The following is a 27,714-nucleotide window of genomic DNA, read 5'->3' as shown; positions in this document are numbered from 1 at the left end:
TTCCAAAGGGCAGCACTTTGAATTGGTAGTGCTGGTTCGTTATCTTGAAACGCAAGAATCTTCTGTGCGTTGGAACATTGAAATATGAAAATAGGCATCTTTCATATCCAGTGTTGCCATGTAATCCCCCTTTTTTCGAAGCAGGATTACCTCTTGTAGCATAGTCATGCAGAACTTTTGTGGCTTGACATACATGTTCGCAGGCCGCAAATCTAATACAGGGTGCATTGTTAGATCTTTTTTTGGCACAAGGAAGTAAGTTGAATAAATACCCCCATTTACCTGGTTGGCTGGGACCACTTCTATGGCGTCCTTTAATAGAAGCGCTGTTATTTCTTCTAGAAGGATTCGCTGATGTTCCTCTGAGTGGACCTTTTGTCTCAGGAGGGGGGTGATCGCGAGGACGTTGAAGTAGTTTTATGCAGTAGCCCCCTGCTCCCGTGGACAGCACCCCTGTGCCTGAGGTGATACCCTCCCATGCGTGGGTGAAGTTGGAAATGCAGCCTCCTACTGGAGATGCATGGGAGGGTACCTGGAGCGGAATGCCACTTGCTCTGGAGGTGGGGTGCCACCTCGAGCTGGGCCCCTGCCCCGATTACCACGACCTCTACGTTATCCTCATGGATAGCCTTGAAAGGCTTGTCCTTGGTTGTTGTCATACGAACCTTGGCCTTGGTTGTATCCTGATCCCCCTCTGAGAATTTTGGACCTGAAAACAGTGAAAATTACTGTTACCTCTTTGCCCCGTGAGCTTGCTTGTGAGCTGACCTAAAGATTTTAGAGTGTCATACTCATCCTTTGCTGTCTTAAGTGCGTCTTCCACAGCTTTGCCGAAGAGCACATTGGGTTCCACTGGCATATTTATTAGGGTTGCCTGTGTTTCTGGCCTGAAGCCTGACTGGCAAAGACATGCGTGCCTCTTTATAATAGCCCCCTGAGCAATTACTCCCCCTGCATTGTTAGCCACGTCGAAAGTTGACTTGAGGAGACAAGTAGATACAGCTCTTCCATCTACACAAAAACAGGCCATTGGAGCTGCCTTTGGTTGCATAAGTAAAGACCTCAGGAACTGGTTGTCGGCCACCTTAATTTGAGCGCATGGGCAATGACCCCATAACTCTTCTCCATATAAAGTTGATGCCCGCCCTGGATTTTATACAGTTTTAGTTCAGGGGAAATTGCTCCTCTACCATGTGTGCTAAAAGAAACAGCGTATTTGTCGACTGTGCTTTTCCAGGGTGGTCACAGCCTTAGTGCAGTGTGCAGACCATGATAGATCTTCCGCAAATCTAACCCCTAAACAGTCATGACAACATACTTGCTCTAAAACATGCTCATCAATTAAAATCCTTACATTTATTTTCTTGCTATGTTTGCGACCAAACAACATTACCGTTGTTTTCGCTATGTTAAGTTCCATAGAAAGTTTGTTGCACATTTTAATAAAAGTATTCAAGTTGCGCCTTAAAGCCATAGAAGTAGTGGATAGCAACACTGCATCACCTGCATAAAAGGGCTGCACATATATCCGATCCGAATTTGGGTGGGGGGGGGGTCAAGACTGCACACTAACAGTTCTTCAATTATCATATTTATATACAAACAAAACAGGAGGTGGGCCAACACGCACCCTTGACAGACCCCCAACTCTACCGGAAAGATTCCGGTAGTCTCACTTCCCACCTTTCTAATGATGACCATTTGACCACCTGCTTCGCATTGCCCGCAACAGTGATCATACTACCAACCCCTCGTTCTGCAGAATTATCATTCCCTCACCAGTCGGGACATAGAGTACAGCTTAATGGAAGATGTCCACTATCTGTGCGTTTAACCACTTCCATTTTAGAGACCATGGGCCTCATTCCAGGTTTGGAGCTAACCATGGAGTAATTAGCTCCATGGTTGCCTCTGAAACCGTCCCAAATCCGGCAAGGTGAATGGAGTAATTACCGGTCCATTCCAGGGTTGGAGGGACCGGTAATTCCCCATTCATCTTTTGCCCTTCCCCATTCCCATTTCTGCCCCATAGGGCTCAATGCGAATGGGGAAGGAGGTCATTACGGCACCGTAAATTACGGTACCGTAATTACCTCCGACGTACCTTTGCAGGTCCCGTACTTAACTCCTGCTAAAAGCAGGAGGTAAGGAAGGACCCGCAAAGGGAACTCGGAATACGGAGGTAAGGGATTACGGCATCGGCACCCTTACCGGTGCCGGTAATCCCTTACCGCCAACCTCGTAATGACCCCCCATGTCCCAGTCAGCTGCACTAATCATAATATAATATATACAAGAGCTGCCCTGTAGCCCCACATAAGTAGCTACTGCAGGTTTATCTGGATACACCCTCCCGTTACAAGAGCAAAGTCTGTCCTCACTCAGTAACCTGGCACCTGGATGGAATCTGCTAGGTCTAGCAGACTCCAGTTTTGGAATGCCCAGCGCTACATCCTGGTAATCCCAAAAACCATCGAATTCTCCTATGGGTTTGTATTGTATATTAAAATCCCCCATAGCTATAAAAACAGGTTGCTATTTGTCGGAATTCTAATTTTCCGTAATCATACAGCACATTATCCTGAGGCTTTCCATACGGGTATTCCCTCCTAGTCTGTTGTAAATATTAAAAATCATTACATACTTCCCATTCAGACGGGTCACCTGTAGGCACTGTAGATCAACTGATCCTGTCAACAAAGGTTTGACTGTCAATTCCAATTTTCTAGGACCTTTTGTTGAGCCTAGACAGAAAGAGCTAAACCCGTCTAATTCTATATCATCCATAGCCCATGTTTCCTGAAGACAGACAATATCAAAACCACGGATAAAACGGACCAATTCAGAATCCATTATCAGTTTATGCACCCCGCCACATTCCACAATAATACCCTCAATTCCTTCAGGGCAGGGATCTCTGCCACTTGTGGTGTCTGCTGGGTCTTGTGTACCACATTAGGGAGGGTTGTGTTATTTATCCCTGTCAGTCAGTTAATCTCATCCAACCCTTCAGCGCTCTCAAACATGACTCTCTGTGGCAGAGTCAGGTCACTGGGGGTGCCACAGGAGGAGTAATTAGTTATTGGTGGTCTAGGGCGAAGATTAATGTTGATACACGCTGGGGGACACTATCTTCGCTCAACCAATAATAGCCCCTCAGCCAACCCTGGGTTAACCAGTGTTATCTGAATAAAATTGCAGTTGCCCATGGGCATTTTACCTCTCGCACAATAAACAATGTCCTCCCAAATTACTGACTTGCAGCCTCTTATGTGCCGCAACCAATGTATAGATTTTTTTTACCAGTGATACTTGGTCCTCATAACAACCCACCTTTAATTGCAGAACATCATACATAGGCAAAACATTTCTGCTGCCCCGTGCCAAATCACCCCTCCTGTCTAACATTTTTACCACACCTGTTCGGGTTAGGTAATTGTGCACCCCAGACATTTTCAGTCTGTCGGCTGGTACCTCCATTGCTATACACTTTATCTAATGGGATTACAGATAGAGGCCTGAAGTCTCCAACAATTGGCATAATAGTGCCTGTACTCTCGGCTCCTTTAATAAAGGAGTACTTAAGGGTTCTGGCAGAACTCTGGGCTTCTTTCTCTGTTGGTGCTTTAATTTGGACAGCCTTATTGCCAGACCGCCCCTTGTCGCCCATCACTAGGTGTCATTTGACGGATTTCCCAGTCAGGCTTACACTGTTTTTTTATCATGTATCAAGTCAACTTGCCCTGTGACCCCCCTGACTCTGTAACCTTCACCAGATTAGCCACATCTCTTTTTAGATCTAATATATCCTTTGTAATGGTGTTTAAAATAGCCATCATCTCACTAAGTCCCCCAGCACTTAAACCACAGGCTACACCTGTGGGGATACTACAGCTTGGAGCATTCGGGGGTTTTGGCCCAGAAGAACAAGTTACTTACCCCTGGTAATGTTCTTTCGACTGGATATTCCTCCCACGTGTCTTGACCTCTGGATGGAGAACCCGACGTTCTTCTGGCGAGAGAAGATCCACTCTTTGTGGAAGACGTATTGGAGGGCATATGGACATGTCCATGAGGTCCGGGCACCACGTCCTCCTGGCCCAATCCGGAGCAATTAGGATCATGGATTTCCCAAACTTTCTCAACCTCCTGATCATGTGAGGAATGACGGGGAGTGGAGGAAACGCCTATAGGAGTGGAAACTCCCAGTCCACTACGAACGCGTCTCCTAGAGCTCCTCTTGGGGGATATTTCCTTGAGCAATACAGTTCACACTTCCAGTTGGTACAGGTCGCAAGCAGATCCACTTGAGGGGTTCCCCAAAGGGTGAAGATCTCCTGAAGGACTTCCTGTGCTAGTTCCCACTCGTGGGAGACTGTGCTCTGCCTGCTCAGAGCATCCGCTGCCGTGTTCTGCTCTACGGCTAGGTGAACTGCCGATAGAGAGATTCTTTCTTTTACTGCCCAGAACCAGAGCTGCATGGCATCTCTGCACAGTGGTAGTGACCCTACACCACCTCTCTTGTTGAGGTAGTACATGGCCACTGTGTTGTCCGTCATTATCAGGACATTCTTTCCCCGTACAAAGGTCAGAAAGGCCTTCAGCACTAGTCTGATTGCCCACAGCTCCAAACGGTTGATGTGTAGGTTGGACTCCGATGGAGACCAACGACCGCTGATTGTCAGTTCGTTGGTGTGGGCTCCCCACCCTCTGAGTGAGGCATCCGTCATTATCGTCATCTCCGGTCATGGATGCCAAAAAGATTGTCCCTTGAGAATTTTGTCCTTACAAGCCCACCATAGAAGGTAATGAGCAACTATGCTCAGAACCTGCAGTTGATCTGACATATTCCACGAGAATTGGGACCTCCTAGTCCAGAGGGCCCATTGAAGGGATCTCATTCTCAATCGGGCCTCTGGCACCAGAAAAATGTAGGATGCCATGAGGCCGAGCAACCTCAGAAAATCAAACTTTGTAACCATCTGCAGAATGTACTGAGCTCTCACCTCGGGAGGTGAGGCTTTCCCCCGAGGAAGTATCCAGGACTGCTCCGATGAATTGGAGTCTTTGGAATGGTATCATATGGGACTTCTTGTAATTGAGGGAGAAGCCCAGTCTGTGTAGGGAGTGGCAGGTGATACTGTGATGTTCCTGGGCCTGTTTGGGTGAACGAGCCCTGATCAACCAATCATCCAGATAGGGGTAGACATGAATCCCCCTCTCCTGAGACTCGCTACCATTACCGCCATCAGTTTGGTGAAAACCCTTGGGGTGGAGGTCTGCCCGAATGGCAGAACTCTAAACTGATAATGAGAACCGCCAACTGCGAACCTCAGGTACTTTCTGTTCTTGAGATGGATTGGCACATGAAAGTAAGCATCCTGAAGGTCCAATGATACCAACCAGTCTTGGAGTTGGAGAGCCTGAAGGATCTGAGAAAGGGTTACCATATTGAACTTGTCCTTCCTCAGGAAGTGTCTTAAGTCCAAGATGGGTCTCAATTCTCCGTCCTTCTTGGGGATGAGGAAGTAGGGGGGATTACAAACGCTTGTTCCTTTCCGCTACAGCTACATATTCTATTGCACCTTTCTCTAGCAGGGTTAAAATTTCCTGCACAAGGAGTGAATCTGGAATTCTGACAGAGTTGTAGCCCGGTGGATGATCTTGAGGCCTTTTTTCAAAAGGAAGGCAGTAACCCTGGGCTACTGTTTCCAGTGCCCAGGCATCTAAAGTAATGCCCCGCCATTTGTTCAAATGCTGAGAGATTCTGCCTCCCACCAGGTTCTTGTGGGTCAAGGCCTCAAAGTGGTTTAGAGGCAGCTGCAGCAGTGGCTGAGGGTAAAGATGCCGCTGCTGGGACTGATATAGCACCCATTCCTCATCCACCACGAGGGAATTTTGTTGGTCCTTTTTGTCCAGCCTGTCCTCTTCCCTTTCCAAATGAGGAATAGAAACAAAAAGGATGACCCCTCCAGGAAGATGAGCCTGAATAGAGTTGTTGTTGAGGTTGACATATGGAGGCGCTAAAATATTTAGCCACCACCTTGGAGGTCTGCAGCTTCTCCAGACTCTCATCCGCCTTGCTGCTGAACAACCTCAAGCCGTCAAAGGGCATATTGAGTAGTCTGGGCTGCACATCCGGTGCAAAGCCCGACTTTCTCAACCACGCAAACCTGCGTAGTACGCTGCTAGAAGCCAAGGGCCTGCTGATGCTGTCAGTAGTATCCAGTCCTGACTGGAGACACTCTCCCATTGCATCCTTTCCATCCTTCACTATAGCCAGGAAGCCGTCTCTTTCCTCGCCTTCCAGAATGTGCTCAACCGTCATGCTAACACAGACCCACAGGGTGTAAGTAAATCTTGAAAGGGTACAGGTAACATTTGCAGACTTCAAGGCCATACTGCCCAAAGTGAAGATCTTACGAGCCCAGGCATCAACCCTCTTGTCATCCTTATCCGGGGGAATCGAGGGGTAGGCAGATTGCCTGGTCGATGTAGCAGCCTGAAACACCAAGCTCTCAGGTGTAGGGTGCTTGGTTAAATAGTCTGGATCAATACTAGAAGGTCTGTATGTTCTAGCAAAGTTCCTGTTTACAGCAGGTCCAGATTCTGGAGTTTCCCAGTTTGCCATGACCTTCCTTTGAAGGGCTGCGTGAAAAGGTAAGACTGGGTCCTCTGAGGACCTTGATTCAGGATATCAGTCATATTGTCCAGCTCATAGGCAGGAGAATTTCTGCTCCTGCCCATGTATTCAATGACCCTATTCATGAGGTTCCTGTATGCAGAATCTGCATGCTCAGTTGGATCAGGCGTGCCAAATTCAGTGGCGTAACACAAGATGTGGGGGCCCCCCTGCGAGCCATGCTGAGGGGGCCCCCCAACTCAGCAACAAATCAAGGGTCGCGCCACACTCTGGGCCAGCCTAGATTATCACACTTGCGCAATACGCACAAACGTGCTGAACAGATATGCCGCACACTGCACTAGGAGAAAGATATACATATTTATTTAAATATAACATACAGCACAGAAAAATTGGCTAAAAAGCCAGAGTGTTTTCAATTGTTTTGTAGGGTAACACCAATCCAATAGATGCAAGTCACCAACAGAGCACAGGAACATTAAAGCTTTACTATTAAAAATGCCATGCTACAATGAAAACATGTCCAACTGGCTGCACAAGGTAGACCAGTGTCGACATGTAATAACAATATAGTAAAGTTTGCCAGGCCACATTTTGACATATCTAGACTGGTTGCACCAAAATGGCAGTCGAAGCAATAACACTCATCAAGAATAGAATATACATTCAAGCCTGTGTCTCTGTGGCTTCTAACAACACGGCCAAACTCTTTAAAATCTGAAAAGAACTGGTCAATCCTGTTGAGGTCTTTACATCTCCTGTTCCCTCCCAGGCCCTCTGTATGGCTTTGTCATCTCACTTCTACGCTAAAACTCAGGACATCCTGTCCTCCATCTCCTCTTCCTCTCTCAGCCCCCCTTTGGCCATCTCTACCTCTCTTCCTCCTTTCTCCTCTTTCTCTCTGACAACACCCGACGAGGTTTCTAGACAAGTCTGATCTATGAAAGTGTCATCCAAACAGGTGCTCTCCTGCTCCACCAGAACCATCAAGAACCATATTGATACCCTCGCTCCAGCCTTGACCGATTTCTGTAATCACTCTTTCCCCTCTCCTGTTAAGCACTCCCTTATGCACCCACTCCTCAAGAAGATTTCTGCCGATCCTGCCTGCCCGGTAAACTATCGCCCATTCTCCATCACCCCTTTCCTGGGCAAACTGTTGAAAAAGCTGGCCATCTCCCAGCTTACTCTCAACACGGAAACTGTTGGTTGTCTCCATGACCACCAGTCTGGCTTCAGTGCCAGAGACACGGAAACTGCTGTCCTGAACACCTGTGAAGTTCTGCTCTCTAACCTTGATTCCAGCATTCCTTCTGTCCTCATCCTCCTTGATCTTTCCTGTGCTTTCGACATGGTCAACCATGCCATCCTGATCAATCCTGATCAATTGACTCCATGAGAACCTGGGCATCACGGATCAGGCCCTTGAGTGGCTGACCTCCTTCCTCTTGGACTGCCCCTCCCAGGTCCAACTTGGTCCCTTTCTCCCCGCTCCATCCTCTCACTCTAGTTTTTCAACCTCTAAGTGGCCCCTTTGACCCACCTGATCTCTACATTCTCCTCTAACTTTCAGTGTTATGCGGAAGACACTCCGCTTTCCTTCAGGCTCCCCTCACACTCCTCTCATCTCTCGCTCATTTCCGACTGTCTATCCGCGATTCAGGATTGGTGTGTCTCCAACTATCTCTGCCTTAATGTCAGTAAGATGGAGATCCTTCTCATTTGGACTCCTGCCCCTGCTTTCCCTCTCTCACTCTGGCCGCCCGCCTTGGGCCCTCTTCCTTTGCCTTCCTGTGAGGCAAACACTGGTGTCATCTTTGACTCCACTCTCTTTCTCTCCTCACATCTCAGACGTTGCCAACAAGTCCCACTACCAGCTGCTCCTCCTCAAAGGGACTCTTCCCTTTCTCACTTTCCCCCAGAAGCTCACTGTCTGCAGAGCCCTGGTTCTCTCTAGGCTGGACTACTGCAACAGCCTCTTTCTCAATCTGCCTTTTTCTACTATCCAGCCCCTGCAACTAATCCAGAAAAGGACTGCAAGACTTATCCTTGGCCTCCAGCACAGTGATCGTATCTCTCCAGCCCTGAAATCTCTCCACTGGCTCCCAGTTGCTGCAAGTATCAAGTTCAAGACCCTTTGCATTGTCCACAAGGCTTTCTGGGCCCAGGGCCCGCACTACATCCAACGCTCTCTTCCAAAATATCTTCCTTCTCAAGCCCTTCTCTCAGCTACCTACAACACTCTAAGGGTTAGACGCTTCTCCAGGAAGAGAGTGGGGGGTAGATCTCTCTCCTCTACAGGTGCCTCCCTCTGTAATAGCTTCCATGCCCCTCTCAAGCTTTAGCAGACCACCTGAAGTTCTGGAAGCAGCTCAAAACGTTCCTCTTCTCCTCTGCCTTCTCTCTCTCCCTCCCTCCCCTGCTGGCCTACCTGACCTACCTGTCTGCTGTACCGACTGGTTGCTTGACTACCCTCAGAGTCTCACTGAGTCGAGACTCTTTCTTGATCAGTCACCCTTGCACTGCCTCTGGTCCTACCATGAACTTAAGGGCTGCAACTGTAACCCTACAGTCCCTTGTTCTCCTTGCACTACCCAGAGCTGTGCTGCTCTGACAGCACTTACTCAGAGCACTGCTGCCCTGTTTTTCCCTTCCCCTCTCCCTTGCACTTCCCCCGTCCCTTTCCCCTTGCACTTCTCGTTATCGCACTTGCACGATCTGAATGACACAAGGCCTAGTAAGATTGTTTGTCTTGTCCTCCCTCCATCTACCATCCCTTGTCTTGTCGCGCCTAGAAACACTTGTGTGCAGGTGCGTTATAAATGACTTATATCATATCATTTGATCACAGATGCCCAGAAAAATATACAATGCTGCAGTAAGAAACAGCTGACTGGCAGCACCCAAATGGCAGTCTAGCCAGGTAATTCACTTAGCAGGACTGCTTTATCATAAATGCCCCATTAAAAAAAAGTCATACCAAACTGAGGAATGACTAGACTGGCTGCACCAAAATGCCTCTCTAGCCACTAATACCACATATCATGCCTGCTTAGCCTGGACATGGACAGCCATTATAATTTGTTGTATAATCCTGCCCCCCCACACATCCACTCTTCCTCCCACCCCAACCTCCAAAATCAGCTCCTTGGCCCAGAATTACCTCCACGTCCCTCTTCCTTGCCCCAGAGGTTACGGTTGAGGCTCCTTGCCTCATAGGTAAGTACTGGGATGAGGAAGAGTGGGACTTGGAGTAATGAAGATTACAGGTAGCTAAATCAAGCATTACTTCCATGTACCTCTACCTCATCGCAGTACTTGTGTATGAGGCAGATTGCCTTATACACAAGTACTGTCTCATACACACTGGGACGAGGAAGAATAGGGCTAGGAGTAATGAAGATTACCAATATGTAATCCAGGCATTAAACACAAGTATTGGTGCAACACCATTGAGTTGACTGGGATTCAACACCCCCCCCCCCTGAAATGTTGGGCTATGTTGACCAGACCTGGCTGACCTTCAGAGCAGTTGCCAGACAGAAAAGGACACAGATGTTAAATGGCACCAGGGTTTCTCTGTTAACAAAAACCCACCAATTACTAACATAAAGCAATTCACTGTTAGTACCTGCATTCAAATGCCAAATTCGTGATGTGGGTTTAATACTTGCATGCCAGGGGAGTGATTGGAAGGGTAGAGAGGGAACAGGAGACCACTCATTCTCACAGCAGTCCATAAGTGGGTGCTTTAAACCTTAAATGAGAGAGTTAACTGCTTGTAACATTGAAGCTGCACTAGAATAGTCTCATTAAAATGCAAAAAGAAATTAGATGACCCAAACAAATAAGTTTGCCCCTCCCCCACCGCCCATGAAGTTGGCACCCCTCCCAACATTTGAAGGGTTAGCCCCCGAAATGTAGGTTTTGTTGCGCCCCTGCACGCAAGCACACACCATTCACCATATACACACACGCACACCCAGCCATCCATACATTTAAGTGTGCATTCTTTCACCATACTGGCACACCCAGGCAGCCACCCATAAAATTACGTGTGCACCCTTTCACCATACAGGCACACACACCCAAGCACCCACTCATACATTTAAGTGTGCACCCTTTCACCATACACTCGCACAGGCAGCCACCTATACATTTAAGTGTGAACCCTTTCAACATACACTCACACATGCACACATCATGGGGTTGAGGGGAGCCCTAACACTTAAAAAAGAAATTGGGCCTCATTACAACTATGCCAGACTGTAAACAACGGTGCTGGTAAACTCACCGTCACTGTTGTTTCCGGGCCGCATATTAAAGCTCTGCGGGCGGTTGCCATCCAGCCCGGCAGGTCAGACCTGCCGGGCAGAACGACACCCACCCGCATAGTTTTCACAGAAGCACCGGCACAGTTATTAACAGTGTCGGTGCTTCTATGGTCCCCATTCCCGTAGAGTCCGATAGGACTTTATGGAAATGGGGACTTACCATTTGCCGGCACCTGACTTCCCAGACCGCCGGGTTTGTAATCTCCCGGTGTTACCGGGAAGTCGGGCGCCGGTAAATAATTACGGGTCTGGCGGCAACCTGCTGGTAGCAATGGCACGGTTGCCGCCAAACCCGTAATGAGGCCCATCTTTCTTTTTGAGGTCACTCTGACTTCATAAAGAAATAATTTCTGTTACAGAAATAATTTCTTTATAAATGCAGAGGGAATTCAAAAAGAAAAAAAATATTTTTTTCTACAAGTGGTGGCCCCTCCCAGGACATGTGCTGGCTGGGCCCCCTGCACCGCGGGGGCCCCTGTTACGCCAGTGGCCAAATTCGAGCTCCGACTGGAGGCAATCCTAAAGATCAGTTATCCTGGATTCCGCACTAATAAGCTCCTCAGGCACATTTTGTGTGCCATAGTGCAAACCAAACGGAGGAGAATCCTCTTCAGAGGCTTGCTCTTCCTCATAAATTGAGGCCATAGACTTGAAAAAGTCTTTCTTTGGCGTAGGTTTATAAACCTTCTCCGGAATGGGCAGAGGCCTCAATACAGTTGAAGTGACCGACGAAGGTTTCGACAACAGTGCCGTTTTGCTCGGCGCTGCCTTCGACTTTTGCGTCGACAGGCTTGACTCCGATGGAGTCGACAAACTCGTCAAATGTGTGGACGCTTTGCTCTTTTTTCAGAGGTATCATGGAAGGGCTCGGTTCCCGAGACAATACCCTCAAGGATTTCTCGTCGGACAGAGAGCAACTCGCCGGTTTGACACTCGGCTTTGACATGGTAGTCTTTGACATGGTAGTCTTTGACCTCTCTAAGTCGCCCGAAGGAGCGACCGGGGCATGACCTTTGCGTGATTCCTTCGAGGGGATTGAGACCGCATTCTCAAATATACGCATCATTTCTTCTTTTCAAGCATCCCATTTTCTGGGCCAATCAGATTTGGTTGGGCACCTGATAACCTCGCTAGAGGAATCAGAAGAAGGAGACCTATGGCGTCTCTTCTTCGCCTTCTTCGACAAAGAAGACGAAGGCTGTCTTGACCAACTCCTCGACCGAGACTTCTTTGACTTTTTGCGCCGGGACAAGTCCGTGGACTTCCCAAACTTTTTTACCCTCTTCAAAGAAGACTTTGAAGCCGGCCACCCCACCACCAGTTTACCTCAGTGCTCCCGGAGAGCTTTCTCTGTCATGGCCTGACAGGACCCGCGTGTTCAGAGCCCAGACACCACAGTCATACACGGTGGGGATCGGTGATAGACATCTTCGCCCCGCATTCATGGCATTTTTTTAAAACCAGACCTTTGGGTCGAAGGAGTGGAAGATGAAGACATTTTCTTGACGAAAACTGAAGCGCGCCGTTAAAACCTCAAAGCGAAAGCAAAATCCATTTGAAGTGTGGGTTTGTACTCCACTCATGCAGGTGGACATTCTCCCACACTTCTTTCCCACCTTTTTTCTCCCTCCCCTAGACCACCCTTTCTCCACCTCATCTATTACCTGAACCAAACCCACCTCATTCAAAATTCCAAAACCGTTAACTGTGGGAATAGTATATTCACAAGAGCCACTGGGATTGGGCAGAGACAATTTATCTGTGGGCGTAAGTGTTTCAACACCAATTTTACTTGGTTCATAACCATCCATTAAATGAGGCGGGTGAGTAGTTTCCTTACCCTCCCTAAGACTAACTAGGGAGGTGATACTTTCCCTACAAACCCCCTCCCCCTCTTTGCTCTGCTTAACTGTTTAAACTGACCTAGGGCATGGATCAAAACCAGTGATTGGGATCACAGAGTTATTCCCTCCCCTCTGATCTAGTGGATTGGCAACCCTATTTGTCTCTAGTGGGTCTGCTGCTTTCTCAAACTTCGCAGCGCTATGCCCACACCCTGCTGCAGTATTAACAGTAATTCTGGATACAACCGGGTCCAAAGATATTAACGTAAGATCAGGTGTGGGGGCGTGGCTAACTGCCATGTAAAGAGGACGTGCCTTGCAAGAGCTCATGCCTGATCTGCTAATAATACGCGAAAAGCAGCACAATTTAAACATAATTGGAGGCACTGACCGAAACCAGACACAAGCACAAAAGTGCCAAGGACGAGTATGCTTGTCCTTTTTGCCTAGATTTGCATAATAGCCTTGCACTTAAGGGGTTAACTAGTGTTCAGAATCACAACCAGCAGCACAGAAAGCAGAAAATAAACAAGTGGATATCGCGCTGCGTGCGACAACTAAGTTGAGGCAAGATGGCGGCGGTCGGCTTGGAGTAACACTATTAGCCACCAAGTGGGTCACCTGTGGTGGACCAGTAGATCCGAGTGGGTTGTGGACGGCTGTGACAACAGCGTGCACCCTGCCACCTGACTGGAAGAGGCTGCGGGCACTCTGCAGGGACACGCGGAAGAACCTGGACCCCGGCATAGCACAGAGCCTGGAGAGAGGAGGAGTCCTTGAGCATGAGAAGCGGTGCAGTGTGGATGCCCCCCCAGAGTCAAAAAACACATTGCGGGCTCGCCGACACCCGCAGCGGGGCATTTTGCGTTGGAGAGGGAGCACTGGAGGACAAGGAGCATATAGGGCGAGTACCCGAATAACAGACCGCACACCATGCTGGCTAGAACGCTGGCAGAGCAACGATAAGGTGAGCGAAGGCGAAGTAACGGTGCTCCAATAGTACGGAAATGCTAAATACCAAAGAGCACCCTGATAGAGAGTGGAAATAGGTACGCATCCACGGACCTGGCAGAGATATGCACAAAGCCCCCTGTGCAGCAGCAGTGAGCTGGAGGAGAAAGTGAAGGGGACATTGGAGTGGTGGACAACAGGAGTGTGGGCCCCAAGGTTGTGACTAGGAGGACAATATACGCGCACTCTATTAAGCGCACGGACTAAAAACGCCAGCAAGCAAGGGGGCCCAACCAAGCAGACTGGGGAAAAGAAACTGGAGATGCTAAATGCAGGAGAGGATGCCTACAGTGTACACAATACGTGGACAACCTATGTGAACTAAGGGATGAGCACAGAGCGACACCAGCGAGCAAGGAGGCCCAATCACTGAGGCCATTGGGCACTAGCACACAGCACAAAAAACGCCAGGACGAGGGAAGTTGGCCGGCCTAACACAACGTGCAGCACAGCCAGGAGAGAAACACGCAAGTTAGGTGCTCCGGACCCCAGGCACCCAGTCAAGTAATTAGCATGTATTGGAGCCCAGTAAAGCGTGTATTAAACAAACCAGTTGAGGCATTCAACAGAGGGCAAGAGTGCCCTAAAAGCGGGACGGAAGCTGCGCAAACAGAAGGTACTACAGACATGCTGGACAAAGGAGACCAGCAAATACTGGCCGCCATAGCAGCACTACAAAAAACCTTGGAAGCCAAGATTAACGCAGTGGCAACTGATGTGGACCTGTTAAAACAGGATGTGTGGTCGCTGGCAGAACGCACGGGACAGTTGGAAGTGCAAGTAAAAGACAACACAAAGAGGTGGCACAAACGGCGGTTGATTTCGGAATACTGCAACAAAGAGTTAAGTGCTTGAAGAAAGAGCAGATGACACAGAAGGCAGTGCCCACAGGAACATTAGGATCATTGGTCTTCCCGAATGCATGGAAGGGAATGAACCCACTAACTACGTGGAAAATCTACTGCTGCAAGAACTGGGACTAGGAAACCTCACGCAAGGATTCCCGGTAGAGCAAGCACATCGCTCCTTGGTAAGGAAACCATCACTCCTCCTAGGCCCATCATTGCAAAAATATTAAATTACAAGGACAGAGAGAAGATTCTGGCATTCTCGAGGACGGAGGGAGAACAATACAAAGGGTCTCAGCCAAACTGGCAATATACCAGTACTACACCTTTCAAGTACAAAAAAGAAGAGCCCAATTTATTGCTACTAAGGAGAGACTTAGGAAGGCAGGCCTGAAATACAGGTTAACCTATCCAGCCAGGCTGAAGATACTACATAATGGTCGGGCCCTGTTTTTCTACAACCCAACGGAAGCACAAGACCGGCTGGACAGGGAGAAAATACTGATATCGGAGAAAGACTGATCACAGGGAGTGCTGGAGTTATGATCAAGCTCTAGGGACATTCTAAAGGGTTGTGATATAAGGCTTGAAGATTACATTGGGTACCGAAGGAATCAAAGAACAGTGATATAATGAACTAAGAATGGGAACACACTTAGTAAGACAAATAACGAACGCCGCACAAGAACACTGACTTGGAGCAGGACTGCAGGGAGCAGGACTGCAGGAAGCAAGACGCAGTCTTCAGGAGAGGAGAGTCACTGAGAAGTGAGACCCTCCTACCACCCCTAAAATTTTGTTAGGTATGCTAAGTACCCACTTGTTGGGCACCGAACGCCTGGTCAGCAGACCACGAGAGGAGGGAGCGGTAGCCGGATTGTCTGAGCATGTGTATCATAGCAGGGCAGTTAAAGTTGGGGTTGTTGGGTGTAAGGGTAGGTGGGAAGTTGATTAAGGGCAAGGAGGGAGAGCCAGATGGAGTATACCACAGTACAAACATACAAGAGGCCACAACAGGGAGCACAGTAATGGCGAGAAGGAGAAAGGCGCAGAGACTAAAGACATGAACAAAATGGTAGGTAGGATTCAGGTAATGACTTGGAACATTCGAGGTCTTAACAATTATGTGAAGAGACATTGAATTATTAAAGATCTACATATACAGACAATAGCCCTGTTACAGGAGACGCACCTAAACAAAGCTAGACAAGACACACTCACACAAAATGGGGCAACTTAGAAGTGGGTTCCACATACTCTGCTTATACTCTGCTTATGCTAGGGAGGGGGGTTCTAATTTGGGTGGCCCTGTCGGTCACACTAAAGATACTACACACCAGAACTGATGACGAAGGCAGGATGGCAGTGATCCACGGCACACTTGAAAACAGGGAAGTATGCATAGTGAATACATATGCACCAAACCACGATGCTACGTTATTTTTCAGTCCTTGTATGCAAGGCTAGCACCATATAGAGATGGGGTCATTCTGTGGAGGGGGGGGGGGTGACTTCAATTGCACATTAAATCCCAAACTGGACAGGTCAGATGACCAGTTCAGAAGACCGGTGCCACCGGCAAACGTTCTGAATACCCTCCTACATTTCATTAACCTTGTGGATATATGAAGGGAGATCCACCCAGGAGCAAGGGACTATTCACATCACTTCACTCCACACAAAGTGTACACAAGACTGGATTACCTATTTACCGGGGAGGAACAGGCATTTTTGAAGAGGCGGAATATAAGGCAATGGTATTGTCAGATCATGCCCCCTTAGAGCTGCAGTGGGTAATATTGACACCTAGGCCACCAATACCGACCCAGAGACTACGGAGTGAGTCCCTACTGTACACAGCATTTAAAGAGCATGTGAGAGAGCACACAGAGGCTTTTTTCAAAATGAATGAGGGGAGTGTAAAATCAGTGGGGATGGTATGGGAGACACTCAAAGTGGTGAGCAGGGGTGAGATGATATCCAAAGCAGGTGGTACGCAGGGTCATAACTGCTGATCTAACTAGAATAGAAAGAGAATTACCAGAGGTAGAGAAGAACAACAGTGCAGGGCAAGACCAATTGAGCGCAGAAATAAAATTGAGACAAGATAGTCTGACCCAATGGGACAGGCTGGGCAAATTTAGCTATGTTAAACATTTTGAGAAAACACATGCACATGGTGACAAACCAGGAAGACTGCTAGCATGGTTATACAAAAGCGATGGTAGAAAAGCACCAATATACTCCATTCAGAAAAGAGTGGGCACCATAAGTAATACCCAGTTAGGGGTGAACAAAGTGTTTTATGAATACTATAGTGAGCTGTATAGGGACAACTGGGGGAGAGAAACGAGTAAATGCTAGAAGCATTAGACCTTATAATCTCACCACACCTGGAGATACAGAAATCTCATTTGTTAGAGGAACCCATAATGGTAGAAGAGGTGACAGCCGTAATAAGAGCACTGCCCTCAGGCAAAGCACTGGGTATGGACAGGCTACTGGGTTAATTTTATAAAGTATATGCAGACAGCCTCTCACCAGTCCTGACCAGAGTATACAACAAGGCTTTTGAGACAGGAACACGCCCAGAAAGTATGAGGGAAGCCGTGATAATTCCACTTCCTAAGGCTAATCAGCAAATGGTTGACTGTGGCTCTTACAGGCCCCTGTCATTATTGAATCAGGACAGTACAATTCTTACTGCATTACTAGTGAACATGCTCGATTGTGTAATAACCCGAGATCATACACCCTGACCAAACAGGACATGTTCCAGGCAGGAACATTTCCTGTAACCTACAGAGGTTACACTATGTAATTAGTAGCACGGAAGGCAAGCCAGAGCACTGCACTGTAGCCTCACTAGATGCAATGAAGGCGTTTGATTCAGTTCATTGGGATTGGATCTACGAGACTATGGTTAAATTAGGCTTTGGGCCCAGCTACATGCAATGGGTAAAATTGATCTACACAAAGCCTATGGCTAGGGTTAAAATGGGGAATGTCTTCTCTGATAAATGGGAGTTACAAAAAGGAAATAGACACGGCTGCCCAGTATCTCTGATGCTCTATATAATTGCAATGGAACCAATAGCAGTATTCCTGCGACAGGAACATCAGGAAGCCGGAATCGGAATAGATTGTGTCAGTGTATGCCGATAACATGTTACTGTATTTACAGAACCCTGAGGATAACCTACAACTAGTATTGGAGGTGCTAGATAACGTTAGAATATTGTCAGGATTACAATAAATAAGACCAAATCCTGTGCATTCCCATTGGCCAAACTAGCTAGCAGACGTATCGTTCAGCTACCGACACCAACACGTCCGTGGGAAAGAGACACCTTCCTTTATCTAGGGCTGGATGTCTATCATAACCCACAACATTACCCACAACAGGAACACATGCGCAACACCATAAGAGTGATGGAAGGATTAGTTAACTCAATGACATTCTGGGAGAAGTTACCACTGGCGGTAATGGGAAGAGCAGCACTATTAAATATGGTGGCACTACCCAGGACACTGCACTGCTTCGGGAATGTCCCATTCAATATGCCCAAACAATTCTTTATAAGACTTGAAAAAGAGTGCAGAAGCTTCCTGTTGCAAGGAGGTAGACACAGTGTGGCGCTCAGTACTCTTCAGAGATCTTATTACAAAGGGGCGCTGAGAATCCCGAATTTTAAACTATATTACCTCGCATGCCAGATGCAATATGTAGAAGGCTGGCTAGCGGACGACCCTACAGTAGGCACAGCACTACTACAACCAGCAATACATCATCTACACCTGAAAGACCTAATATGGGTGACCCCCGCCAGAACCACAGGGATATCCCCAGTTAGTGAAAATGGGTATGCAAATATGGCAAAAGAACTTGTAAAACACTTGACATCGAAGATCCAACACAGATTCCACTAGCAGCAGTTATGACTGATAGCAGGGGAGTAAGGGGCAGTGTGCGGCTACATTGGGAAACGTGTGGGATCATTACAATAGGGGATCTGCGGGGGGAAAGCACATTACTAAAGTTTCAAGAACTGCATGAAAAAACTTGGTTACAGAAAGGACAATACCTCCTATACAATTCTATAGCAAATACAATTAAGCGTAGGTGGCCAGCAATAGGGGAAGACACAGTAGGTCATGAAGATGTAGAAACTATAATAAATATCTCAGAGGGAGGGCACACCATATCAAGGTTATACGATGTGTTAATAGTACACCACTCCAGTAAGGAATTGCGAGTCAAGGCGAGATGGGAATCAGAAATAGGTATGGCCTTTACAGGCAAGGAATGGCTGAAGGTTTCGAACTATCAGAAGGAAGTCTCCAGAAATGCTAGATTGCAGCTTTTACAATTGTATGTAATACAGAGCGCCTACCTGACCCCGGAAGTGATTGCTGGATTTGAGGGTGCAAAAAGTCAGAGTTGCCGCAAATGTAAGATCATAAATGCAGGAATGGTACATATGTTTTGGGAATGTTAGATTTTAAGGACATTCTGGAATGAAATCCCACATAAAGTGTCTGTAGGAGGCATAGAACTAGATGTACACTCCTTAGAGGTATGCATACTGGGACTCTACCATAGGAGCAAGAAAGGTCAAGCACTAGTGAAACTGAAGGACCTAATATATGTGTTAGCCAAGCAAAGCAATGCCATGAACTGGAAATCAGGGCAGGGTCTGCAAGTGGATAAGTGGTGGAGGGAGTTACGAAAATGGACAATAACTGAGACAGAAGTATGGAAACAGGCGATGAACGAGCAAAAACAGGACCATGGGATAGAATTGATACAGTGGTCTGAACTCACATTAACGTTATTCAATCCAAATTTCGAAAAGAATGGAAGCTAAAGTGCAAGTTGGTTGTAGTGGAGTCTATAGAGAGCGAAAGACAAGAGCAATAGGGAAGCACGGCTACTACATTTGGCTAGTTAGGGGGATGGAGGGGGGCCTGGGTAGTTAATAGAGGTTGTTACTAGACAACCACAATAAGATTATTAAATATGCACTGCATGTCGTGAATGTAAACACATATATATTTGTTGTTCAGCCATGTGTTGAAAAAAATTAAGAAATGTAATATCTTGAAAAAAAGGAAAGGATGCAAGATCGGGTGCTTTAGAAACTGTACTATAGTTAGTATTTAAAATTAGTTGGAATTTAAAATTCGCCCGCCAGTTGTCCCTGCAACACCTTTCCCAGCACTGACTTTGTCAATAGCTGCAATGTCTCCTGGGAGAATGTTAATCTATGTTATGAGTTTGCTGACATCGTCAATAGGTTTGGTCAGTTTAAATAATCTTATGGCCTTCTGCTGGAGAAATCGAGCTAGCTGCTTTCCTTTTGCTCATTGTCTGTGGCTTCGAGCTACCACCATCACCCAAACCAAAGTTGATGTAGTACTTGTACAAGCAGGCAATATTGTACAGGATAAGTCAAATCGTCGTGGGTAAGCAAGTTGAGCAAATTTAGCGGATAGTGCAAATTAGAAAAATCACCAAGTGGTGCAATTTTTGCAAATTGTGCAAATGAGCAAGTTGAGCGAGCTGTGCAAATAAGCAGGTTGGTCAATCGGCCTGTTAAATAATTATAATTTAAAAAAAGAGTTAATATAGTCAATAAAAAATCAATCAATGGTAGTGGATGATGGCTGCAAAAGTCCCAACACTTCAAGGGGAACTTCAAGGGGAAAGGCATCTGAAGAAAAAACGATATTCACAGTTTCCTGTGCCCATGTATCAAAACAAACGATCCAATCAAAATGACAAGCACAACAGGAGCTACTTCTCCTGAGTAAAATCGTGTTTTGCGCTTTTTCATCCAGCTGAAATCAATTTGAGCCTCAATCTTAAGTATGCCTCCACAAGCCCTCCCCCCACCCCGCCAGCAGTGGACAACAACAACCTTCCTGTCCCCACTGGTAGTTGCAGGTCGATAATTGCAGGCAAAATACAAGTCACAGGCTCACCAGTGGCTGCAAACACACACAGGGTCATAGGTCACAGTGATAGCTCCAGGCACCCAGCAGCTGTGAACACACGCTCTCCCTTGTCTGCGCGGGCTTCACCGCTGGGAGAAGGGCTCCAGAACTTATTGGCAGGCAGGGTCACAGCAATAGCGCCAGGCACCCAGTAGCTGCAAACACCTGCTTGCCCATGTCCGAGCGGGCTCTGATTTTGTAGAAGTAAGGAAGAACAGGACAGGATGGAGCACAGAGATGGAGTTGAAAAATGACAGCATGGGAGGTGGTGGTTGAGTGAAGAGAAGAAGGCATGTGGGTGGAAATGAAATGGTTGGGACAGAAAAAAGCAAATCAGTAGGTGGAAATTAACCTAGTGGAGAAAAGACGATTGCACTTAGAACTTTTCAGAAATAAAATGACAAACGGATGTTAACACTAACCATTAGAAATATTGTTTGAGTGACTACCATATTGCTGCAATACCTTGTTATGTTAGGTTGCCCGTTAGGTTTACAACGAGTAGAGGGCATCCACATTAGCATGCAGAAACATCAATAATATATCAAAGTACTTACTTGTAGTAGTGCTCCCAAAGGTTTCTGTACCTGCCTTGACCAGACATATCAAATACTGTAAAAGACAAACTGAACAAGGGGCAACAGTCAGATGTATAAAGAATGATGCGCTCAATATTTAAATACAATCAACAGTAAAATATAACATGCTAATATTCAATCAACAATAAGACTCCCATTATACTAGCTGAGGAAGATTCACTGAGAATATCAAGACCACTAAAGCAAACACTGTTTGTATGAATGCTGTGGGATTCGACTTGACATCAGCTCCCTCTTGAATCTTAATGAGGGTTCAGCACGTGGATGCAGTGCTGCTCTGGGAAGAGCCATAGAAGGAGCACATTAAAACAAAGTAACAAAGTAAGTGCAGTGAAGTCTCATTTTCTCTCTGCATAGCTGTGAAGAATCGTGGCATCAAGTCACTTTTCCCCATGGGGGAGACCTTCTCTGTGAGGCTAGGGAGGTGAGGCTGCTACCCGATATTATCCCTAGGGGTGGTAAAAAGCAGAAGGACCTCACAGGAAGGAACTTCCCTCATGGGAATGGGGACTCCTGTTCTATGGTGGTGACTCCTGATCCATGGTAGAACTCCCTTACCCTCTGAGCTTAGATCTGGAAGGAAAGCCGCGGATGGTACCAATGCATGGTATTGTGCCACTGCTACCTTTAGTCCTATAAAAATCTAATTCATTGTTTTATGGAAATTCTGTGACGAAGATTATTACATGAGTTATAAAAACTACTCTTTCATGTGACTTCCAAAGTACTGAGAAGAGGTGGCCCCAAGGAGGCCTGAAGCGTGCTTCATTGATACAGACAAGGGACTTTGACATTGGGCGGGGGAGGACCCAGTTAACCATAAAAACAGACAAAAGACTGCTCGGAAGTGAACCAGGGAAACCAGAGAGAAGCCACCATGAAGACGCACCTGCCTGGGAAGTTCAAACCCAGCAACTAAGACATGAGACGGAGAAGCAACTCCTCGGTCGAGAGGACGTTGCTGGAAGGTCAAAGTAAGCCTCAGGAACTAGGAGGAGGCCTAGCCAATGCAGAAGAGAGGATCCGGCTAACGGTGATGTGACCTCAGCGAGGTGGACTGGTTGGTCCTTTAGCAATGCCGATACTGGAACCAGAGTCCCTGCATAACCAAAGTGGGGTAGAGAGAGGTGAGGAAAGAGCGGTGATGAATGACAAATGCAGCAGGGCAGCCCAATGTCCCAGGAAGAACAAACAATGTTGTCAGAGGAAGAAAGAAATAGCGGGGACCATGGTAGAGCAGAAAGGGGATTGGGGAGAATCACAAATGCATCAGGAGTGATCTCCCTTGTCTCAGGAATTCTGGCAAAACTAATGAAAGCATCAGGGTGAGCTCCCTTGACTCAGTAACTGTTGTAAAGTTGCCCAAAGCATCAGGAGCGATCCCCTTCATCTCAGCAATTGTGAAATCGACCAAAGCAGAGGGGATGATCTCCCTTGTCGCAGTTTTTAATTTTAAGAGGAAGCAAAATGGAACAAGCATCAGGAGTGATTTCCCTTCTCCCACCTTGAAGTCTACCTTGCATTGGTTAAAAGAGTTTACTTCTGGCCCCTCGAACATGTTGTGGATCTTTTGGCACCCTCCCTCTTCCCTTTTACTAAAGGCCTTGCCTCTCCACCCCGGGGTAAATTGTGCATTACCAAAGATCAGTGTGAGTGAGGATGGGGAAGAGGTAGTGTGGGCGCGCTTAATAATGTCATCCCAAGACTCTTCAACCACAGACAGTTTCTTACTACAGTACATGTTGGGAGGCCTCTCTGATTTGGGTTTCCAAAGTACCTCCTCTAGGCTCTCGCCTATCACTGCTTTGTCCATTGATCGCCAAATCTTGTCCCGGTCGTCCTTCAGCCAGTCTCTAATCACTCTTATTTGAGAAGCCAGATAATATGCTTTCAAGTCCGGTTCCCCCATTCCTCCTGTATTCCTAGGCATTGTCATTACCCTTGTCGCTATCCTCGGACTACTATTGTTCCAAACAATCTACTTGTGTGTTTTTGGATAGCTCTAAATAAGGAGGCAGGTACTTGTGTTGGGAGGGCTGAGAAGCAGTATAGCAACTGGGGAAGAATTACCATTTTCAGCACATTAATTCGGCCTAACCATGTTATGGACAAAGGGCCCCTGTCTATCCATTTGTTCTTAATAGTTTCTAGTAGGAATGGATAGTTTGCTATGCAAAGTTCTTCTGTCGTTCTTGTTAGTTTAACTCCTAAATAGGTTATGGCCTTCTCGACACATCTCTACGGGGAACCCTTTTTAAGTTCAATCTCTACTTCTTTTGAAATCGTCAGGTTTAGGATTTCGGATTTGTGTGTGCTTATTTTCAGTCCTGCAACAGCACCGAATTGTTGCATCTCTCTATCACTCTTAGGGAGGTCTCAGGGTGTGTTATTGTTTGCAACATATCGTCGGCGAAGGTGCTATTTTATGGTCTGTTCCCCCGAATGGTACCCCTGCTATTTCCTTATTAGCTCTTACTGATGCCAAGAGAGGCTCCAGGTGTATTGCATAAAACAAGGGCAAGAGGTGGCATCCCTGTTTTGTGCCACGCTGTACTTTAACAGATTCTATTAGTTGTCCATTTGTGGCTATTCGCAGTGATGATGTTGGTAGTTAGCTTTAATATTAGCCAAATATTTTGCCCTGAATCCCATCTTTTTCTTGGTAGTGAATAAGAACCCCCACTCGATCCTATCGAAAGCTTTCTCGGCGTCCAAAGCTATTAGCAACGCTGGGGTGTCTTTCTTATTGATCTTTTCTATGAGATGCGCTATCCTTCTTCTGATGTCGCTAGCTTGTCGGCCCCTGACGAAACCCGATTGGTCTGTGCTTACAATATGTGGAAGTATTTGCTCTCGTCTAATTGCTAGTATTTTCGTACAGGTTTTGGCATCAACGTCGATTAAAGCAATCCGCCTATATGAACCACAAGCAGCTGGATCTTTTCCCTTTTTTTGTATGAGGACTACTTTTGCCTCTTCCTGGATTGAGTAATGGATCCCATGGAGCTAAATTAATTGAATAGGGTAGCTAGGTGTGGTAGTAAGGTTTCCCTGTGTATCTTGTAGAATTCTGAGGTGAATCCGTCCAGGCCTGACGACTTGTTGAGGGGCAATGCTTTTATGGCCCCTCAGATTTCCTCGATAGTGATTTCTTGTCCTAGGGTATCCCTCACTTGCTGTGTTATACCCAAGAGATTGATTTCTTCTATGTGTCCCTCTTGGGCTTGTACCAATGGGTTGTCTGAACTGTAGAGCTCGGTGTAGTATATGAAAAATTCTCAGGTAATGTTGTCAGTGTTAGTGGTTGTATTGTCCCCCTCAACATTTATTTTTAGTTTGATTTTGGCCTTCTTTTCTTTTCTCAGCATTCTGGCTAGTAGCCTGGCTGATTTGTTTGCTTTTATGTAGTGCTTCTGTTTGAGGGATAATAGGGAGCGTTCCACCGCCCAGGTCTGTATTACCTCTACTTGGCCCCTTATTGTTCTATATTGCCTCCTCGTTTCCCCGCTCGCTCCCACTCCCATCCAAGTCATTACCTCCTTGAGCTTCCGTTTATTTCAACGAGTCATTTCCCTGACCCTATAGCCCTTGGTGGCTATAATTTTCCCACCGATTGTTGCCTTAAACATGTCCCACCTCGTCTGCTGGATTATATAAGTGACTTTGTTATCTTTGAAAAAGCCCACTATCCCTTCCGTGATCTCTTGTCACAGCTTGTCATCCTTAAACAGGAATGCAGGGTATCGCCATTTTCATAGCCCTGGGGGACCTAAGTTCCTTTTGATTGTCAGCAGAATGGAAGCATGGTCTGACAAGGTTATTGTCCCCACAGTTATCCCTATTATCCATCCCAGAAGAGCACACAATGTCCATATGTAGTCTACCCTAGAGTGAAATTGATGGGCGTGTGAGTAGTCCTGTGTTGGGTGTGCATATCGTAGCAATCGTGTACACCTCCCCCTCCCCTTTAGGTTCATGGCAAAAAATCTCCCTTGCGCATCCCTGTCGTTCACCGAGACTATAAGGTCGAGGTCATTCTGGAGGGCCAGTAGGACCCCCCCTTTCTTACTAGTATACGTTGACTGGTATATTTGGTGGAATCCCCTTGTTCTTAACCTATCTCTGTCCCGGGTGTGAATGTGGGTTTCCTGTAAGATTATGATGTCAGGGCATTCCCTCTTTAAATATCTTTCAATTGTCCTCCTTTTGACTGGGGAGTTGAAACCATTGACGTTAAGGGATATTATTGTGAGCTTGTTATCTCTTGCCATTGTCCTGTGGATTTTCCTATATTTGCTGCCTCTTCATAGGCTCTTGTCCAGACCCCCCATGCTTCTTCCACCCTCCTTCCTCCACCCTTTCCCCTGCTCCTTCCTTCCCCCCACCCTCCCTCTCTCCCTTCCCCTCCGATGGGTGGGTTCAACCAGTCTCTAGCCCCCCTCGAATTGGTTTCTCGAGGGTTGAACCCTTGACTTCTCCCAGGTCGGTCCTCTGCAGGTTCTCCCAAACCCATTCCAAGATCCTCCCCCGAACCCACCCCACCTCCCCCTGGGACCATATGTGTAGACCTTCTTGTTTGTCCTCCCCAGGCTTGGGCTGCTAGTGTGTCCCTGTACCTATTTGTGCTCATTGTTCAGTCAGAATTCTTTGCAGGGTAGTTTCCACTCTCCTTTTTTCCAGATGTGGGCCCTCCTTTTAGTTGTGGTTGGTATCCCCCTTTCTTAGGTCTTTTGGGTCCCACTGTCGACCATTTCCAGGGTTTGAGGTTGCTTTGAAGATTTACTGAGGAGTCTACTGGGGTTTGGTCCTCCTCTTCGATCCCCAGGATTATTGCTCCTTCTTCATAGGACGTAATTCTGTGGTGTTTCCCCTGCTAGTCGAAAATTAACCCAAACGGGAACGTCCATCTGTAGCGGATGTCTTTGCCTCGTAGAACTAACAGGACAGGGGCCATTCTTTTCCTTTTGGTGAGGGTTATCTGGTCTAAATCTTGGAAGAGATGAATGTCTACCCCATTGTAGGTTATTATTTTAATCTTTCTCACTTTTTTGAGTATCTTTTCCTTAATTGTATACTTGTGAAGGGCTGCTATGACATCCCTTGCTCTCGCCCCCAGTTCTGTCCTGCGGGGTCCCACCCTATAAATCCTGCCGATTTTTATTTCTGGAGTGTCCTCTGTGTCGAAGAGATCTGCGAAAATGCTTCTGACAACTGCCTCGAGGTCTTTGTCCGAGACCTCCTCTGGGAGGCATTTGAGTCGAAGGTTCGATCTCCTGGATATATTTTCCAAATCTTGGGACTGGAGCTCGAGGTCGTGGGTTGCAGTTACCAGGTGCTCCAGACGGTGTCGGATCTCCTAGAGTTCTCTGTCAGCTCTTTCGTTAATGTCCACCCGTTTCTTCCATCTTGTTTTATGTCTCATTTTATGTCTTGCAAGCCCTCTGCTAAATTGTCTCGCATCATGGGGAATTAACTTCTTTGGCCCAGATCTTTTGCAGGGCGCCTTCCTGGGATTCTTGCTTCCCTTCAATGTGGTTGGTGGTTCTTTCGCCCTGGTTTTCAACATGGTTGAGCGGTGGTGTGAGGGGGGTGCTTCTATGGCTCTCTCCCTTGTCTTGTGAGTTGTGTGCAGTGTGGTTCTCGGGATGTTCCCCCTTTATTCTTCCTTATCTTGGTTACGGCCTTCCCCGGCTCACCTTCTCTGTTAATGGTTTAAGTTCCTTTTGTTCAGTCAACTTTCTTTTACTCATTTTATGTGCGCCGTCCTCGGGGGGTGCTTCACTTAAATGGGATGCAGAGTGGAGATATGTGAGGGGGAGATGGAGAGTTGTGCTCCACCGCTCTCCTGCTGTCTGGGCTATGGAGGCCTCTCTCCGCTTGAATTTGCCTCTTTTCTGGGGGGTTGTTCTGGGCCGGGCCCCCCTGTCTTCATTATGCGGCCTTGCGCTCGAAGTCCTCTGTTCTCGCTGCCCTCTCCTGCTCACTTCACTTAGCCTGGGTCAGGTCAGCATTTCCTCCTGCCGTTGGGCTGCCGACAGGGGAAATGCCAATAACAAACCACTTGTTGTTTCTAGCCGATCTGGAGTGTCCTTCAGCTCGTCCTCCCTCTGGGGGCCCCCCTCGTTCCTCAATTAGGTCCAGGTGCTTCCTTCCGTGTGTCGGAACGGTGGGGACAAGCGTAGATGAGCCGATTTCTTCTTCCGGGTCTGGGCTGCAGGCGTTCCTCTTCGGGTCCCCGGGTGCCCAGTCTGCGGTGCCGGGTTGTTCCGCTGGTTGGGCCCTTTTCTCCTATCAGCTCCGGCTCTCCTGCTGGTGATTAAGCACTGGGAGGCCGCTCTGTGTCTCTGTTGATCCTCGCTCCCAGGAAGGGGAACGTGGCTTCGGCTATCTTGGTGCAGTCTTCCGCTCGCTATAACGCCTGGGGAGGGTGTTTTTAGC

At 47.3% G+C, this 27,714-nt stretch overlaps 1 protein-coding gene across 5 annotated transcripts in view; it reads right to left on the bottom strand.

Annotated features, from left to right (window-relative positions):
• ARL6 (ARF like GTPase 6) overlaps positions 1 to 27,714 on the bottom strand; it is a 2,156,307-nt gene that overhangs the window by 937,128 nt on the left and 1,191,465 nt on the right. For all 5 annotated transcript variants that reach the window (XM_069610619.1, XM_069610618.1, XM_069610620.1 and 2 more), the window contains one exon: positions 21,235 to 21,303. In XM_069610619.1, coding sequence (XP_069466720.1) covers positions 21,235 to 21,303 — 69 coding nt within the window. The remainder of the gene's footprint in view (positions 1 to 21,234; positions 21,304 to 27,714) is intronic.

This window comes from Ambystoma mexicanum, chromosome 8, assembly GCF_040938575.1.
Source record: "Ambystoma mexicanum isolate Mex_15411 chromosome 8, UKY_AmexF1_1, whole genome shotgun sequence".
Classification (NCBI taxonomy): domain Eukaryota; kingdom Metazoa; phylum Chordata; class Amphibia; order Caudata; family Ambystomatidae; genus Ambystoma; species Ambystoma mexicanum.
The sequence above is the reverse complement of the archived record's forward strand: the minus strand, read 5'-3'. Positions and strand labels throughout refer to the sequence as shown.